This window comes from Copadichromis virginalis, linkage group LG5, assembly GCF_057382275.1.
Source record: "Copadichromis virginalis isolate Kocher_CV1m ecotype Utaka linkage group LG5, C_Virginalis_male_GT1.1, whole genome shotgun sequence".
Classification (NCBI taxonomy): Eukaryota; Metazoa; Chordata; class Actinopteri; order Cichliformes; family Cichlidae; genus Copadichromis; species Copadichromis virginalis.
Window position 1 is genome coordinate 19,406,249 of NC_140622.1, and position 19,295 is coordinate 19,425,543.

Sequence of the window (19,295 nt, forward strand, 5' to 3'; positions counted from 1 at the left end):
AACCCCAGAGATGCTCATGTGGGAAGATTCCAGTACCTCGGCAGTTTCTGAAACACTCAGACCAGCCAGTCTGGCACTAACAACCACGGCACGGCTAAATGAATTGCGTTGCCGTCATGTGTTTGGCTGATTAGATATTTGCATTAATGAGCAACTAAAAACACGTATCTAACAAAATGACCATTAAGTGTAAGTATTTGACTTCTACTCATCTTAATATTTGTGGTCAGCACACTGAACATAGAATATAAGGCATAGATAACATGAAGCACAAACAAACCTGAAATTTCCCACGAGTGAAACTCTGTGAAGCACAAAAGTTTACAGAATGGATTTGTATTTTTTGTGTCCTTCTAAAACTGACTTACATGATGAAACTCACGCACTTTACAGTGTTTGTTCGTCTGCATTTTATCTTTTGTGGAAACGTTAAATTTACATTTCAACACTGTTTTGCCCGTGGCCCCAAGACACCGATTTGTTTGTAATACAATACAGAGAGGAGCCGATACCAGAGTGAGAGCTTCACAAAGACTTGGAGCGAACTCAAGCACAACTCTTTTTGCTGCCTTTAAAATAAATGTTGCGTACCAAGAATTTCCTCGACATGGCCAACAGCATTTCTGACTTTTGAGAGAATAGAGAGGCAAACTTGAGGCCATTAGCTTATCAGCTGAGTTCTTCTTCTTCTCGTGCTTTTATAAAAATATAAAGTCTGCTCCACAAAAACCCAAATGATGTGCATATGGTTAGGAAAAGGGGAGTAGGTGGTGACTGAACAGGTGATCTCTTTATTTTCCTCACCTCCTTTGAATTATACTACATCCTAAGTTTTGCCTCAAATTGAATCATGACTGCGCTGATGATGCTCCGCTCTGTAAATACATGTTTTATATCTCGGGGTTGAATGTGTTAAAGACACAAACACCAGTAATTCCTGAATCTTTGGTGCTGACCCACAACCTACAGTACAGTTTTAGGTCTCTGCCATCTATTAATAAGAGAAAACAGTAGAGACAAAAGCAGATTTTCTGACTAAAATGATTCTGTGTTACTTTGTTGCACCATTACTAAACATTTTGATTCAATACTTTTGGACACTGTGTGTCAAAACAAATCAAAGTTACAGTTATAGCAAATATAGGCTTAAAGAGCACAAGCTCTGCTTTAATTTGAGGGGTTGGACAACAATATCACTATACCAGTTGCAGATTAATTACAGCCATTTTTTAAAAATTCTGTATTTTCAAGTACTGACATGTACAGTACTGCGAAAAAGTCACGTGTCATTCATTTCTTCACATTTTGCTTCCACGGAGCCAGACTTTATTGTCATTTTTAAGTGATCTTGAGGAATAGCTCTCCAGGCTTTCTCAAGGTGTTTTAAAGTTTTTTCGTGGACATTTGCTGCTAATTCTTTCTCCAGATCTTGTAACTGAACATTTCAGAGGAATTTTTATTGTCTGCTTGTTAAGACACTTAACACTGGCCAATGATGTATTCAAGCATTGAAAAGACACATAACTTAAACGTACAAAGCAGAAACTTAGAAGCAATTTTAATCTGTATCTTAAGGCACTTTGATACTAGCAGCCTGTCACAAAAACACATCATTTATTCACATTTCCTTAGTTGAAACCGTGAAAATGCCAGCAATAACATATACCTTGGGAAATTTGGCATATTGCAATGTGGTGTCTCCTTAAAAATGGATAAACCTACCTAAAGAAAATGAACAGAATCTGAAACTCATGTCCTTAAGAAATAGAAAAAAATCCAGCAAAGACCTTACACGGGATCTGAGAGATGCACGTGACCTTTCAGCTGATCCATCTTCTGTTCACTGAAGCCTCATCAGAGATGGTCTCAGTGGAAGGACGGCTTTCAAGAAGACATTTCATTAAGGAAATGTCCTTCAAAAAGCCTGGAGAACTATTCCTGAAGGTTTCTTAAAGAAACCACATGAAAGCTGGACTAAGAGCATTCATGTTGAAGAATAAAGGTGGTCATACCAAATATTGACTTTGAACCCTGTCAGAACTGTGCAAACTGTTTTTCCTTATATATCCTTGTATCCCTTTCACATTTTCCAAGCAAAATATAAAGAGATGAGGGATAAGTCAAGATTTTTGCACAACACTGTATTTGAACAATGTAATATTATATATCATAATATTAATCTTCACTTTGCACACAGAGGCTGAAGTAGTAAATTATACAGAAGTTAAAATGACCACAGATATGTGCACGTAACTCTAATCTAAGGAATGACATATAGAGTCCTGATAATGCCACATAACTGTAATCCTAGATTTTATTCAGGATCTTTCTCACACCTTTTCTTCTCTGTCTTTTCTACACTAGCAAACAAATTTGAAATACCAATATATCAAAAACGATTTGACTGATTTACATACAGTGTGCATACCTGGCAGTCTGTCTGAGCTTCATGCGACGCTAATCATCTATCTGGAATATTTCATGCTGTCCCTTAAATCTTTCTGTCTCTGTCTGTGTATCTGTTACAGTCCCAGAGGCGACATCTCAAAGATGTAATCACAGCCTGAGTGCCATTAGCCTGAAGATCTCCCTCTTGTAGAGAGAGGCTCCAGAAAATGACTAAAGATCAGCAGATAACTCAGTGAACACATCATCTGTGCACACACTGACACAAACTCACACTGATTGACAAGTGTGCTCAGCAGGGTTTTATAAACCTGATGTCAGCCTGACAGGGCATTTGAGACTGTAACTATAAATGCTTTCCAGTGTTGAAACAGAGGGATAGAGCAGCGTGCTCTGCAGACAATTAGAGATCAAACTAAGGTAAGACATTTTTTTTTGTGTATTGTAAAGGTTAGTTTTCTAATCAACAAAAACACAGATTTAGTATTTGTGGCTTGTTAATGTGTGACTAATAACAAAAGTGGATATAACAAAAGTCCTTTTCAACAAAAAGTATGTTGCAGAAGAAGCAGATTAAGTGCTTTGCATCCTTTAAGTCAACGGTTAGCATCTGTCTTTGTTCAAACCTTACATTTCAGCGTTTCGAGCGACTTTCTGTGTCATCGAGTCACAGTGAAGTGCAATAGCACCCCCTGTGACTCAAAAAGTGAACTTTTTCTCGATCTAGCACCGCTTACTCTGGGATCAAGTAAGAAACTCTTTTCCCTTTTTCCAGCCTGCCCTCATCTGCCTGGTTTACCACATGGAAGTTTTTTGTTTTTTTTTAAACAAAACAAGAAAAAACTCTCTTCTCTTCGCTTCAGCAGTGCATGATCTAAAGCCTTATTATAACCTCAAATTGGCCCTAAAGACTTTTTTACAAAACTGTGGAGTCTCTAATGTCTTACACTGAAAAGCAGTGGTCAGGAGACAGACATTGGACACACTGTCTTGTCATGTGTAGGGGTGTGAGATTCTGATTTCTTGCCTCCTGACTGAACTTTACACTAGTTTAAACCGTTGTTATTATGTGACACTGTGGCATTTTTAAGACAGTTATATGATGTGGTGCTTTAAGGATTAGTGAAGTAACCGGTTACATCACGGTTCTCATACAAACAATTTTAAAAAATGCTTAAAGAAACATAATGGACACATGAACTGCTTCAAACTGCCAATAATACACATCTTCAGAGCAACATATAACAATTATAGTAAACTTTAATACTTACACAATGCAGCCATCTCTTTGGGGAGGTCTGCGCCAAAACGGCCAAAAAGGTGACTACTGGCCAGCAGGTCAAAGGGGGAGTGGCTCCGCATGGAGTTAAAGGTGAAGGGGTACATGGCACGAGGGTAACCCGTCATGTGACGCACTTGGTGCTCTCTGTTGGCCGCCATCGTGACAAGTACAGTGGTGGTTTAGATGACGTTTCTCAGAATTTCTTGCCGTTTCTTCTTCCTCGTCAGGAGCCTCTGCTGAGCTTGAAACAGACTAGTGCCATTCAGCCCCTCAAAGCTGCGGGCCCGTCTGCACTCACAGAGAGGTAAGAGGGATGAAAGCAAGCAACCAAAACCTGGCCGGGTCCAGACTCTGTAGAGAAGGAGAGAAGAGAAGAAAGAATGGCTAAATATGCCTATTAACTTTAAACTCACCTAACGTTTTAACAATCCCATCAATTCATTCAAAAATCTTTAACTTTGAGCACAAACCTGAGATACCTAAAAAAGCAAACTCCAACCACGAAGCCAAATTAGAGAAAGACGTAGAAAAGGAAACAGAAGTGTCGAAGAAGCAGTTGCGAGAGCTGAAGCAGAGGGGAGTACAAAACTTTCATCCTTCTTTTTGTCTGTCTTCCAAGTAGTGCAATAATTTTAGGCAATGCCATATGATTTAAATCAGCAGAACTGTACTATAAAGGGTCTCTCTGTTTCCCCTGCCAGCCTGACTCCTGCCAGCCTGCCCGAGAGCGGCCAGCTACAACATGGGTAAAGTTAACCCTTTACAGGAACACACACACACATGCACACACAAAATTACTCATTCACATTTTAACGGAAAAAAGCAAAAGAAAGTCACTTTTCCTCCACTGCCTTAAAGCTGCTCAATGAGTGCAACTTTTCTCACCTTTAACCGTCTCTCAGGATTAACACTGTGGCCCATCCAAAAAGTTAAATTAGGGCAGCCCTCATATCATCTTACTCTATGACTCCCATCCCCTTCGTGATTTCATGAGTGGGTGGAGCTTAAGTCTTTGTGGTTGGGCTGTGGTAAATACAGCTCGGCCAAAGAATGTCTTGTTGTTTTGGGCCTGCTTCAGCATGGGAATCCAACACCCAGGGTGGGTGAGAGGCACAGTGAGAGAATTATGAATTTACAAATGTCCTACACTGAACTACAACTGTATGACTAACGCTCTGATTCAGCAGATACGCACACTTAGTTCTAAGTAACAACAAAAAACAAAGAGGATGTATCAGCGCTTCGTCTTCAAAAGCAAGTCATGTCTTGATCGATCTATCTGTCTGTATGTCTACAGAGAGAAAGGTGTGAACAAAAGGTTGGTCAGCTAGTGCGCTGTCATCACTAACGATGTTACTTCATGTTAAATTTGGATCAGTTTGAAAGAACGAAAATTGCAGAGTTGCGCGGTGTAAGTGGTCAAGGGGACTTCTCGGGAGCAAGCTAAAAATAGCAGCTGCCATGGAAGCTGTGCGGCACACATCTTTTGGATGTATGCTTTAATCGTTCACAGTACAAAATCCAAGGAACTCTTAAAGGTGTGGAAAGTCATATATGATCAAACTGGTCAAACCAAGTAACTGAGCTAGAAGGCTTCTCTGCCAGAGGTGGCCAGAAAACTAACGGCCTTCAGACGGCCTCTGCAGAGAAGCTGCTGGAAGGACAACCTTTTCAATTGTGCTCCATCAATCATGTCTTTATGGCAGAGAGAAGCCAGCTTGGTATTTGCTAAACAGCATCTATGAGAAAAAAAGAAAAGAAAGCGTGATGAGTGAACACTGACCTCTCTAAACACTATCTGTGTGGTCCTCACCTGGCTCATAGGTGTCAAACATATGGCCAGTGGACCAAAACTAGGTCTAATGATGCCCATTTGAAAGTTTGCAATGTGTTTTTTTATTTTTATATATATATATATATATATATATATATATACACTAAGAAGAATGCAACACCTATAGGCCCAGGAGCCATGATGACACAATTCTTTGGTGTTATAATAGAAGTATTTTTTAGTAATGACAGTAGTTGGACAGAAGATGGGAAAGGGGAGCGATTCTTTCCTGCTCAGGTCATCTACAGATCAAAGTGGACTGTGCGTGGTCCACCGGTGACCCCTGCCTTTTAGAGGGAAGCATGGTGGTTGTAGCATCATGCTATGAGAGGGTTATTTTCAGCAGCAGGGACATACAGAAAGACACTTGAAGAAAACCCTTTTCCAAAGTGAGATTAGGAAACAGCTCACCTTTCAGTTCAATTTCGACCCAAAGTACACAACCTCAACAACCCTGGAGTCACTTAGAGGTTGGCTGATAGTGTTTGAGTGTCCTTTAGCAGCAGCCCGGCCAAAGCACTCACTGATGCTTCCCAACCAATCTGATGGTGCCTCAGAGGATCTGGCAGGAGGAACGGAACAAACTGCCCAAATTTAGGTGCGCATAGTTTGCAGAAACCAAAAACACTCAAAAGTTGCATCCGCTGCCAAAGGGGCCTCTACAAAGTATTGAATAAAGAGGTACTAAATACTTTTGTAAAAGAAACGTGAAAGGTATTAAAAATATGGTTTAACTTTGTTATTACTGATTATAGATTCACGTGAAGTGGCGGTCTGAATGATTTATCTGACAACTTTAAAAAGGGAAACACAGCGTAGTGCTACTGATTTTAATTCGTGTTACCACTAAAGTGCTTCTCACTGTCACTGACAGTAATAGGGTGGACCAACTATTCAACTAATCTACAGTGTGCGATTACTAGAGGAAAAAGTCTTTTACGTCCACTTTCTCCCACAAACGCACACATACAGTAGACGTTACACGTACACACAAAGCCACAAAGTCAGCGCAGTGAGTGTTGTTTTAAAAGTCATATTTCCCGTATTGACACATTTTCTGTAACTGCTTGGCTCTGCTGTGGTCAGGGAGAGTCCCTGCAACTGTTTTTCACAAAGCCGTTTCGTGTTTGACGATTAAAGAATGTCAAACACAGGTCGGACAAAGTGTGCAGGATTACACGCGCGGTGTGGAATGGCCACGTTTTGTAAAACTTATGCATACGCATGTCTCTCTGAAAGCAGGACACGGCGAGACAGTCAAGAACGGACACGCAGGCTGCCGCGGCGAGTGCGCACAGATGTTCTTTGACTTTAATCATGTTCATGGGCAAGTAATCAGTGGAAAACACACAATGTTCACACATGCCGAAGCACCATTGAAAGCGGCAATTGACCTTGAAGAATGAAGTAGTAAATATAGGACAGAGAATCCTATCGCAGATGCAGCAACTTCGAGTTGACTCTTTAACCAATCGATTTCAAAGGGTGAAATCAGTACTATGAAAGCCTGAAAGCCAGATGTATAAAAGGATTGGGATGAAGAAGAAAAAATCAAGTGTCGAAAGCCGAGGAAAAAGATGGAAAAAAGAGGGAAACAAAGGAAAAGAGGGAAAGAGAGAGAGGGGGGGGGCATATGAGGGAGTTTCAAGCATCTGGCAGGCCACGTGTAAAAAGTGAGCAGAGTCCTGTTAATTAGAGCCATACTGCAAATGGCATTAATAACAGAATGAGCAGACTGTGGTACGGCAGTATGGGGGGGGGGAGAGGAGTGGGCAGAGCGGTTGCAGAAAACATACATAAAAATAAAGAAACTACTTTATTTCCACTAATAAACTATGAAATAATGAGTGCCCAAGCCAAGGACTGGTTTCTTTCTCTCTAATGAGCGACACCCCCACCCCCTCATTCTGCCTCCGGGGGGAATACACCTTCAGTAGACCAACAAAAGTGGCGCTGTGTCTCCAGGCCTCCTGGCCTAAACGCTGCTTTTATGAGACCTGGCTGGGTCAGGTCAAATTGGGTCATCTGGTCCTGGTCGTGCTGACACACACACACACACACACACACACACACACACACACACACACACACACACACACACACATAAAACTGATGCTCTTTTTTTTCTCCCAGATTTTTGAGGATGAAAAAAAACAGACTTGCTGCAAAGAAAAAAAGGATGGGGGTTTCCAGCAGTGTTATTAGCTTGTTTTCTCTTAACTTCCATCAAACCACACGTACTGGAGCCACATCATTGTCTTTGATGCAGTGTCGCAACACTTTTGTTCAGCTGTAAACAGACGAAAGTCAAAAAACCACTTTCTGAATAGCATGTTTTAAGCTCTTATTAGGAGCATTATCTGGATTCAGTTATCCTGGGTGTAAGTGTTACTGAACTTTATGGGTTTTTCCAACCCAATTCGGCTTGAGGTTATAGTTATGAAACCACACACACACAAACGCATGCACACACACACAGACTAGCATTTCAGGAGTTGGCCTCACCAAATCTAACATGTAAGCATCATGCTATTAATGTCTCCCTTTCCCAGGATTAACTAACCAGATGCAACACTTACGCAAGCCATGCGTAGGCATGGTACTACAAATGGTTGGAGGACTTTGCCAACAAAACTTCCAATCATCTGTGAAAGGGGACCCTGTCAATACTTGTGCTCTTTTCAGTTGGCAGCATTTGAAATTTTTTATATTAAACAAGAGTTTACAAACCACCCCCAGGTTGTTTTATGGAGATCTGTGTTCCTGCAAAAACGCCTGAACAAAAGGGCAAGTGCAATATTTTCTTTGGTTTGGAAGCCACAAAACCCCATATAACAGCCACCATTTAATTAAAAGGCAAGTGGGTTCAAACTGCACCCACACTGTGTTTTAAACTACTTTTTCTATTATCCTACGCTTCTAACCAGCCTAGCCTCTGTTTTAAAGTCTCCTGAAGAAAAAGAAGAAACAAAATCAAAGTAAACAAAGCTTAATAGCAGCACTAGTGATTGGCTGTATTCAAATCTAAAAACTGAATAACTGCAGTTTTGTGGCTCAGGAGGTAGAGCAGGTCATCCACTAATTGGAAGATTGGTGGTTCAGGTCCTGGATCCTTGAGCAAGATACTGAACCTCGAGTTGCTCATTCACACTCGTGCATGTTAGACAGAAAGCATGTATGAATGTGTGTGTGTGAATGGGTCAATGATACATGTTGCATAAAGTGCTTTGAGTCCTCAAGGTGAGCAGAAAGGTGCTATATAAGAACACAGAGATACAGCAGAAAGCTGTCCACACACTGACTAAACAGTCCCATTTGTCCACAAAAAAAAACCAAGAGTCATTATTTTAAGAGTTCATTTAGGCAGATAAGTTGTTTTGACAGGTGACAAATGGCCAATATACAGAATCATGCTGACAAAGGGGCATGTTTTTACAATTATCCACCTTAGCATGGAAATAAGCTCGGCTTCCACCATTGCTTTAAAAGAAAATGATTTCTTTGCCAAATTACCAAATGATTTCTTTTTCTCTGTGGCAAGGCGTTTTGTAAAACTGTAAAAACACATTATGCAGGGTGGAGTCGGGCTAACACTGCAGTAGCAGCCTCAGGAAATAGCCTTGGTCTGGTGACAGATCATCAGTCTTTGGCGTATTGACAATTTGGTCACAACTTCAATAAAAGCTCTGTTGGCGCGGAGATAATGTGCCTTAACATTTTCAGTCAGACAGATAAATTAAGACTTTAGTGTCTGAGAAAAGAGTGGTAGCAGAAAATGTTTCTAGCCTAACTCCTCTCTGAATCCTCGCTCAACATTTACTACATCCTCTCCTCTGGCCACAATAGGGACTGGAGGTCTGGTCCCAGCAGAAAGCCACAGTGCCACAGAAATGAAAAAGCACTCACACTAAGAAAGAAAACTAGCATCACTCAGAATCCAAAACTTCTGCTGTGTGCTATTGTGAAACAATACATCAGCATCACACCAGAAAAATAAGCTCCACACAAACCTATGTGCGAAAGCTCGGTGTATCATGCACACGTGTAACATTTATAACATGATTTTTAAATAGGCCAATTACATAAAAGAAAAGAAACTGAAAAAACATCGTTGCCCACATTTATGCTTGTGTGTGCGTTAGTTCCTGTGGTCCTGTTCATATGTGGCGACGGAAAAAAATAAAATGCCGGGACTTTTTTCCCTCCAGGTTCCCGGCTCTTTTTTGTGGCGAGCGTAATTGTCCCTCAGGTTTTTCCACTTCGTACATTCCCTCACATCCATTTCAGTAGTTTCAGCTATCTCCCTCCAGGAATCTGCTGACATTTGTGAGCCCTTATATTTAGACTGTGATTATTATTTTTTATACTGAGATGATGATTTTTATTCTCTCTGATGATGAATGATGTCGTATCTCTATGATGAACTAAAAAATGGAATTCCCAAAAACCTCATATATCAATATGATAGATCAGGCGTTAAAGAGCTAAGGTCGGATCATCAGCCACTCTGAATCCAAGCACAGCTTAGAGTTTGATCCTTTGATTCTTAAATATCAAAGCCTTACTGCTCTTAGAATATCACCGCATTTAGGGTGAGCTGGGTTTCTCCTTGTAAGGATGATCTGGAATACGGTTAGGCAGTTTTTTGTGTGCCAGTGATGCAGTGTGGAAAGATTGACCACAGAGAGGTTGTTTCCAGTCTCTGTGTACTGTTTTGTTGAACGTTGCTCTTCATGCTTTTAACTACATGAGGTAAACACTGCATTTGTATCTGTGGCAAAACCATCACAGAGCTCTTGTGCCGGGGGGGGGATTTGATATTGTCTGAGGTTTGAAAAATTCAGGGAACTTTGCATACATGGAAGTTTACTGAATTAAGGAATATATGACCAGTTTTACAAGGTAAATCTTAAGATTTTGTACTAACAGGCTTGGTCATGTAAACGCGTGTTGCTGTCTGGGTGGAGCACAGAGGTGACACAGAGCTCATGCTTGGAGGAGATCCAGCTACTACAAACTGGAGCCGCACACAATGAATGCTCTGCTCCACATCACCGATGCCCCTATCAGTGTTGCCAACTCCTCAGTAAGGAAAATCGCTAGCGGTTGTCCTAAAAGTCGCTAGAAGTCGCTAAATGACGTCATCGCCTCATTTGCATAATTGGTCATGCTAATGTACCTGTAACCTATGTTGTTGGAGAGAGAAATAACCTCGTGGAAGAGACATAAAGTGAGTAAAAAACGTCCTAAATGCATTTAGAGTTTATTTAGAACTACAAATTAAATTTCTTTTAGCAATTATTGTTTTTACCTGGGCTTGGACCGGCAAAAGTGACCCGAAATAGGCACTCTGGTGGAGTTACATTGTGTGTGTGTGTTTATAAGTAGTTTTAAACCTTGTGATCCACAAAACAGCATAAGAGTAAAAAGAGTAAAAGAAGAACTGACTGCGTTACAGCACCCGCTGCTTGTTGAGAGTAAAAGCGATACGCGCTTTCATGTCTTTTTTTAGCGACTTTTTTTTAGGAAAAAAGTCGCTAAGGGGTCTGAAAACTCGCTAAATATAGCGACAAAGTCGCTAAGTTGGCAACACTGGCCCCTATTGTATTTGATCAAGTGGTGAATAAGCGCTCAGTGTTGGCACATTTGATGTATTACACAACAGCGTTTTCTGTTTATTGATTATGCAAAGTGTGACAATGTTTCAAGCGTTTACAAAACATAGTTTATCTGATATTAAACACATAAACGTTGGAAGTTGGAATTTCTGAGTCCTTGGCTGGAATTTTTAACTGAAACGCCCCTTCAAGTCAGAAATCCAACGCAAAAAGTCGAAGCGGCCCCGTCGACCTCGGCTAAACAATCCAAGATGGTGGCAGCACATGTGAACAGCATCGCGGTGCATTTCTAGTGATGCATGGATGGCTATACTTTGCTTAGCAGCAAAGCAAATCCTGTTTTCCTCGCTTTTACGACTACTGGAACGCGCTCGGCTCCGACATCGAGGCCAACGAAATGCTCTGGTCTGTCGGGCTGAGAAAAAGGTCACTCAAACTTAAAACGGCCGTTTCTTCACTTCAATTTTTTTTTGTTTTGGTTTCATTAAGTTCAAAAGATGGTCTCACTCTACCCAACCATTTAGTCATTCTTTTTTTCAAAGCATCAAGTGTAGTTCAATCCAGGGCGATGTGCGTCAGCTGGAAAATAGGCAGGTATTCAATGGTAAAGTGCTACAGGCTTATTCTTGTGTAGTTCTTTTGTGGATCTGAGCTTTGCTTATCTGCATCTGTCCCCCTCTCTCTTTCTGTAATCTACTCGCCATTGTCACTGTAAGATCAAGCAAACAGTATTCTATGTATTCAGCTTCTTTTGGCGTGCAGACTAAAAATGTGCTTACAGGCTAGAGAGGAATTTCTAATGGAAACAAATGCAGAGAAAGGTTTTGTTGAAAGTGAACCATAGATACAGATGTATCTATGGAGACGGTAAGGAAATAAAGAGCCCAAACTCTGCTGAGTGTGAGCGGACACAAAGGTTGAAAAGTCCCCCGAAAAACAGCCAAATGCAAGGAAAAACATGACTTCAGCGGGGACAATTAGCTGTAAACCATAAACCACAAACTAATCTGGCTTAGTGAGTGCAGTCAGTCAGACATGAGCTATGCTGGACGGGGCGAGTAGAAAATGCATACACTGACACACAAACACCATTACAGAGGAGAAAAAACAGGCACCATCACCCATAAACAGCGTAATTAGATTTTCCAACAAATGACCGTACTATATTTTATGTCAAACTGACATATAAAAATGTCTTTTGAGGAGTACAAATACTGCTTTGCCATAAACCATCAGTGTCTGACAGCCATCTTATAATCTGGCTGTGGGGAACACATATTTTCAATTTATGCACGCAATTATGTCGTTCGCTTCGTCGACACTGTACACTCGAATGTAAATATTAGGTATCAAGATACTATTTCATAGCTATTTTTCAAGTATTGTTACTGATAAATATCCTTCCGAATCTTTGCAACACATCCATCTTATTACAGCAGGGGTGTCAAACATAAGGCCCAAGGGCCAGAATCTGCTCGCCAAAGACTCAAATCCGGTTGGCTGCACACTCGCATTGCATAGGATTAACAACCAAGTTGTGGTGAAATTTAGAAAAGACGTTTGGCTTCAAAGTAAAAGTTGTGCTTTACTGCTGAAATCAACAAGTTCTGGAGTGCAAGATTTTCTAAATGGGGAAACATAGTGTGCGATTGCAATCCTCAGATAGCGCTCATAGGTCCGGCTAGTTTTATGGGTGATTTACAAAAGTTGCGCTGTTTTCTAAACACAGGTGCAATTAGCAACAAATTGCAGGTTGCAAATGTTACTAAATCTGATTGCAATCTAGATTTAATCATTCACCTCCCTATATTTATGCCTTGAGAAAGGAACTCCCAGAAATACATATGCAACAGGTCAAACGGTCACGGTTTCTCATTTCCATCACACTCTTTACAGGTTCATGGTGATGACTATGGCAAACTGTTAGCAAACAAAACAAAGAGGAGGAATAGCAAGGTGGTTTTAAGTGCAACAACTTATGCCTCGGCAACTAATTTCACCAATGAGTTGCAGGTTGTTTTTCCCTGCCCACCAGTGGTTGCAAGGTGGTTGCCAACTGATCTCTAGGCCCATGTGAATCGAATTGAATCAAAATAAATCTCAGCAGACAAAACACTGATCCTGTGATGCTACTATGCGAACTTGCCAAAAAATGTGAATTGACTGTAATTCTTAGCTTCGCTTTGGTGAACACATTTAAAAGACGAGACGTGGCATGACTTGGAATAACAAGGAGGCAATTCTGTGTTAGCGGCGCTAATTGGGATGATGCTAGTGATAGTAATGTTTCGTAAATGGCACAATGTTGTCATTATGTGAAGGTACCCTGTGGGCTACTGAGGCTCTCCATGTTGGCGCTGGGGTCAGCTCCTGTTGCTTGAGGCTCATCAGCTCAGTCGTGGGTCAGACCTTACTGAGGCGTTCAGTAGGCAGCTTTTCACTTAGTATTAAAGTCAAATGTGAAACACACAAACACACACATACACATCCTCAGTCTGTTTCTCGCTGTTCCACCACAGAGAGGATTAGAAGAGCGTTTAAAGCCATAGCCTGTGCTGAAGAGCAGCCCTGGGCCATGATTAAAAACACTGAGATGCTCTTTAGGCACAGTGAGACACATTGAGCCTTGTTTGGGGGGGAAAGTGCAGCGAAAGCAACAATGAATGTTACAAGTTACGTCCAAATCTCTGAAGCCAATTGGGAACGTTAGAGCGAACCACAGCCAGTGCACTCTCACTAAAATCTCTCTAAATAACTCTGTGGACAATATGTAATTCTGAGGAACAAGAAAACATTTGTGTCCTCCACTCTCAAAAGCAAGTAGCAAGCTCTCGCTTCTTTGTTCTGGAAGTTCCAAGTTTCCATTTATATGTAGTAACCAAGAGAGCAACCCATATAAAATGAAACTCAGCTGACATGGATAAGAAAAAAAAAGATGGAAGCTGTGTAAGGGAGACGAAATAAAGGAGAAAGAAGTCAGTGAGACAGAGGGAATAAAGGAGAGAAAGAGAGAGGAGCCAGACATCCTTCTCAGCCTGAGGGGCTGTCAGTCTTGTACAGAACAATGATGAGATTGCAATGCAGTTAAACGCGTTTTATCTAACACACCCAAACACATGCACAGGCAAGCAAACAAATATCGTCTCTAGCAGCTTTTAAAACAATTAAACAAACAAGGCCTAACCAACTGCAGATGGATCATAAATATTAAACCTCAAATGCTGAAGAGAGCCAACCTGGAGTTAGCGGCGCTCAATAGCCGGCACTCTACAGAGATCTGCCAAGAGAGAAAATGAACAACTGATGAAAAGAAAGGTGAAGAGAAGAGAAGCCATATTCAGTGAGTCTCTCAACCGTTCTCCACCTTGTGATCGCTCTAATATAATATGCATCATTTTACACCCAGTTGTTTATGTCCTATTTGTAGACTCCTGCACTTTTCCTCCGGACATGCTGATGAACATTCCTCCCGACATTAAGGAAAATGAATCTGGAATAGATTTGTCGAGAGTTTGCTAGAGGAGCTCATGGTGAGGCCTCGCATTGCACGGTGCGAGCACTCCCCTCAGTGTAGTGTTAGGAGACAGATGCAGGAAAGCTCAGCTCAGCTGGGAAGAGGCACTCAGCATGCAAATAACATCTTAATCACGATCATCAATCAAGCAATGCATCTGTATTTATATAGCACATGTCGCACAAAGGATGCTATTTGGAATGATTCAGAGTGCACAAAAAGAGCTTGTGTTTCAATATGTGGCCATCACTAAGCTTATTCACACATACCTGCACACTTTCTCTCTCTCACACACACAGATAATGCAAAGCAGGAGTGGTGATCAGACGCACACCAGACTGTCTTGTGATATCCGGAGTAACTGATTTCAGTGTTTCCATCCAACTAATATAATTGTGGGGATGGGAACCTGTTTATATAACCTTCAGCAGGGGATGAGTGGCTGTGTGTGTGTACACACTCAGGTAGTCTAGACCTCCTCGGCCATTTGTGATGTTGATGGAATGATCCGTCAACTCTGACAGTCAGGCTGTCGGCTGTAGGGGCCTGCAGGGTGTAGAAGCCACTTCTTCTGTTGCTGGAAGTGCGTCTGATAGTTAGGAAGCTTGTGTAATACCCCCATATCTGATGTATGCAGCACGTAATGCGCTGTATGGGAACTGTGCCATCCTTGAAAATTCTGGGGGAATTTCAACATCCATTTCAGCTGATTTCCTTTCCAAGATCGTGATTTCAACAACCGTGAATCAGAGTTTGGGAAGTCAGGAATTAACCGCAGAGCTGTACACTCATCCGAGAGCAAAAGAAATGAGGACGGACGCACACGGACACAAAGATTTACAGAAGTATTCATCATCTGAAACGGAGAGCACGCGCAAGTGCCGATCAGCTTTCATTCGCTTCCCGAGCTGTTTCTGTTGTTCTTTCTCCTTCTCTCAAAAGCTCTGTTCTCAATTAAAGCTGTCCTCGGGAAACTCAATCTCCCCACTCATGCTGCCCCAGAAACACACACACACTGAGAAAAAGAGGGAGAGAGACAAGAGAAACACGAACACATCTCACTCATGCTCTGACATGTCCTCTGTCTGTCTTCTTTCTCTTGCAAACCGCCAACTTGAATTAACTTATAAGGAAAGTAAGACTGAAAAGCAAACTTACCAGACCGGGGAGAGGGGGGTCAGAGAAGGAAACACCACACAGAAGAGTGGTTTGTAAGTCAGTGGAGAAATGAGCCGAGGTGTAGTTGTTGAGTTTGTCAGAAGTCGCTCTCGCAGCAACGTTTGAGCTCAGCCTGTTGCATTCCTCCTACCTCTCCTTTTCCCGTCTCTCTCGCTCTTTCTCTTTCACCAACATACACCCTCTCTCTCGCTCTCTCTCCTCCTGAAATCATTGTGTACTTTGATTCACAAACCCTGCCTCTATCACGTGATCCAACACTTCAAATATACAGCACATTTTTTACCAGCCACAGAATGCCCGAAGGCAGGGAAAACAGGGTCTAAAAATCTTAGGTTTCAACTTGCTGAACCCCCACCACCCCCACCAACACCACCGCCACCTCTTACCCCCACCCCTCTCTTTCTTTGTCTCAAAGTCTGTGTCTCTCTCTTTACCTTCACTCCATCTACTGCATACTGTCAGTCAACACTCTTTTTGTTAGACTTCAACTGTGTGGCCGTTTGTTTTGAATTTCTAAATTTGTTCATCCTTTCCTCGCCATCCAAAGATAGACCTAAACCAACACACGTACGTGCGAGAGAGCGGCGCGTATGTGTACGTACAGCCGCCCTTGTGAAACAGTGACTAACTCACAGACATACACAAACACACACACGCCGCAGAGGGCTGCACACCTTTGGGGATATCGGTGTCAGTTTTTGGCATTTGCTCCATGTTTACAATGCCTTGACTTTGGGACTCCGGCCGGCCAATGTGGGAGTCCGGGGGCCTCGAGCCAATCGAGGGCTACTCAGTGGGTTATTGTGACTAAATGTTCCTGATGGGATAGAAATAAACCCTAGCATCCCTGTGACTCAGGGTGATGGGAACAATAGTTTAAAACCGTCAAATGCGATACTAGTAGTGCCAATTCTCAGATTTCCATTCAACATGTCCATTTAAAGTAAAAAGAATGTAACTGATTGCAATTGAGTAATAATACAGATAAACTGTGTACAAGTATGGAAATCAAACCTCAACGCACTAATGAAAATTGCAATTGTGCATTTAAAGTGGTGCAAATGTGCAAAATTTGCAAAATTTACCAAGTGTCACGGGAACCCTGGCATACACATCAGTTTTCATTAAATCTCAAAAATGCAAATGCTGTGAGCTGTTTTCCATCTTGCCTAGCTTGAGAAATACAAAGGGCCATTCTCTTAGCAGTTACCACACCTTTAACTCAGTTGAAGTGGAGTCTTTTCCTCCTACAGGATTTTCCTAAGCAAATAAGCCCTGTCGTTTTCGGGTAAGGAAACGTTTAACAGAGATACATTTGATCCATGATGAGATCAAACCTGGCCAGACGGGCCTTGAGGGACAGAGCTAACTGCCTCTCCATGTCAGAGATAAAACTGTCTGCTACCGTCTGCCTGACTGGCCTCAGCGGTGAGCTGGCTCATTACAAGCCCGTCCACAACAGCAACAGCGAGCAGCGCGGCGCAGGTCGACTTCCAGCACAGGAGCTTTACCCTCAGGTTGACTGACCAATTTTAATCAGCCAAGTATTTAAGAAAATTGATTAAACACGAGTAATTCAGTGCCATGCTAAATATCTCTGAATAAGTGTACCTAAGTTTTTACACTTATTATCTATAATATCAGACTAACATAACTCTTTTTTTCATAAAAAATAAATAACTATAAAATTAAATAGTTCCTCCACACTCTGTCTCTGTAGGCGATTATATTTTCCAGTATAAAGGCCAACATGAGAATGACAAACAGTAAAGAACAGTACAATGAAAAGAAATCTAATCGCAGTCCATGTTACTTTAATTTAGTTAATAACCTAAATTTATTTGTAGTCAGACTCTCACTTTTGGTTTATGAAATATTAACATTAATGTAAAACATGAGAGGAAAAAAGTTGACTTTTTGTTTGAGTACAGAGCAGGTTCAGTTTGGTCAATTACCTGATACCTGTGTGTGTGTCTGCACTGATCGGTTGCCATTAAATAGGTGTGGTTAGATGGAGATCGAGGGTGTCGGTTTTGATTTGTGTGTTTAATCTTTCATCTGCGTTTCCTCCTGGAAGCGTTTGGAAGTCTGGAAAAGACTTTGATGCTAAACAAGTTATATTTCAGTTCAGAATGAAGTGCTTCTATCGCCATGCAGAACTTTATGAACAGTGCGTGTGTCGGTGACTCCCCACCTAACCGGGGACGGCTAAAGAAACATGTTTTGGATTAGTCAGTACATCACGAGCTCTTTTCATACATGATATGAAAACAACAGACCTAAGCCACGGTGAAAAATGAACAACGGAATATGTAAAGAGATCTGTAAAGATATGTTTTGTGTGTTTAAACAGTAGAATGAATGAAATACCTGGAATGGATTTTCTGGGATTTAATGAACAAATAGAGGACGTTTTTTTCGCATGTTGCTGCCCACTCGGTCACACCAACACTTTTATTTTGAACTTAATGTAAAAAACAATAGAAGAGTGTCACACAGATTTTTATGGAACTATTATTATTTTGTTTTTTGGGCATTCATTGAACAAGAGGAGACAGGAAAGTGGAGAGGCAGCAAGGGAAACGGTCCAGGGTGGAATCAATGCATACAGGCTGCCTTCTCCACTAAGTGAGCTGCAGCACCGTACTTATTGAATTTGTGACTATAACGCCAAAAGGTAACAATCTACACGTTTAAAAATAGTCATTTACTGTATTAACTATTATACTTTGTGCCTTTTTTTAAAAAAAATTACTTGAGAAAGAAACAACCTGGAACGGTTAAAATCCAAACTCCAGGTTCACTCCTTTAACTATCAAGTTTCCCGAAACGCTTCCCAGCAACGGTGTCAGTGAGAAGAGGTGAAAGGTTAGTGCTGTTTGTGTTTCTGTGTCAGTGAAATGCACAAAGACGAGGTGAGTGTACAACATCTGAGTGTGGAAGGCACATTTGTGTATTTATGAATTTCAAGCACTTGCACAGAGCATCCTTTCTTGCACATGTATCCACGTGCTGATGCGTACTCACACCAGTGGAGACGGTTAAAGACACATTTTCATTTTCACTTTTGTTCCAGTGCGAGTGGCACTGTTAAAGCAGACTGACTGAGTAAGGGGATTAGAAATGTGAGAAGGGTTTCCTCTGAGGCCTGCAGGTAAAAGTTTTGGGGAAGTTCAGCCTGTGATAAAGAAGGCCTAAAGATGTAAAGCAGAGAAGAGAGAACAAAGAAATGGCCAAAACTGAAAAGGAAAAATGAGGGGAGCTTATAACTTTTTGCAGAGCTGGAAATGGGGCCCTTTTTGGCAGCAGGCAGTGGAGAAACCACAGAATGGTGCGACTCTGGAGTTGAGGGGTGGAAGAAGCAGGAGGGGGGGAGGCAAAGGACAAGGAAGCAGAGGAGAGCGGTGAAGGAGGGGGAAAGAAGAAAAGAAAGGGATAAGGAGGGAAAGGGGAGGGGGGGTT

General features: G+C 41.6%; 1 protein-coding gene across 3 annotated transcripts in view; it reads right to left on the reverse strand.

Moving 5' to 3' along the window:
- rargb (retinoic acid receptor, gamma b) overlaps positions 1 to 19,295 on the reverse strand; it is a 50,959-nt gene that overhangs the window by 22,407 nt on the left and 9,257 nt on the right. For 2 of the 3 annotated variants that reach the window (XM_085456491.1, XM_085456490.1), the window contains exon 3: positions 3,678 to 4,039. In XM_085456491.1, coding sequence (XP_085312617.1) covers positions 3,678 to 3,846 — 169 coding nt within the window. In that variant the 5' untranslated portion in view covers positions 3,847 to 4,039. Of the gene's footprint in view, positions 1 to 3,677; positions 4,040 to 15,812; positions 15,997 to 19,295 lie in introns of those variants that run through there. The other variant, XM_085456488.1, reaches the window with a different exon arrangement.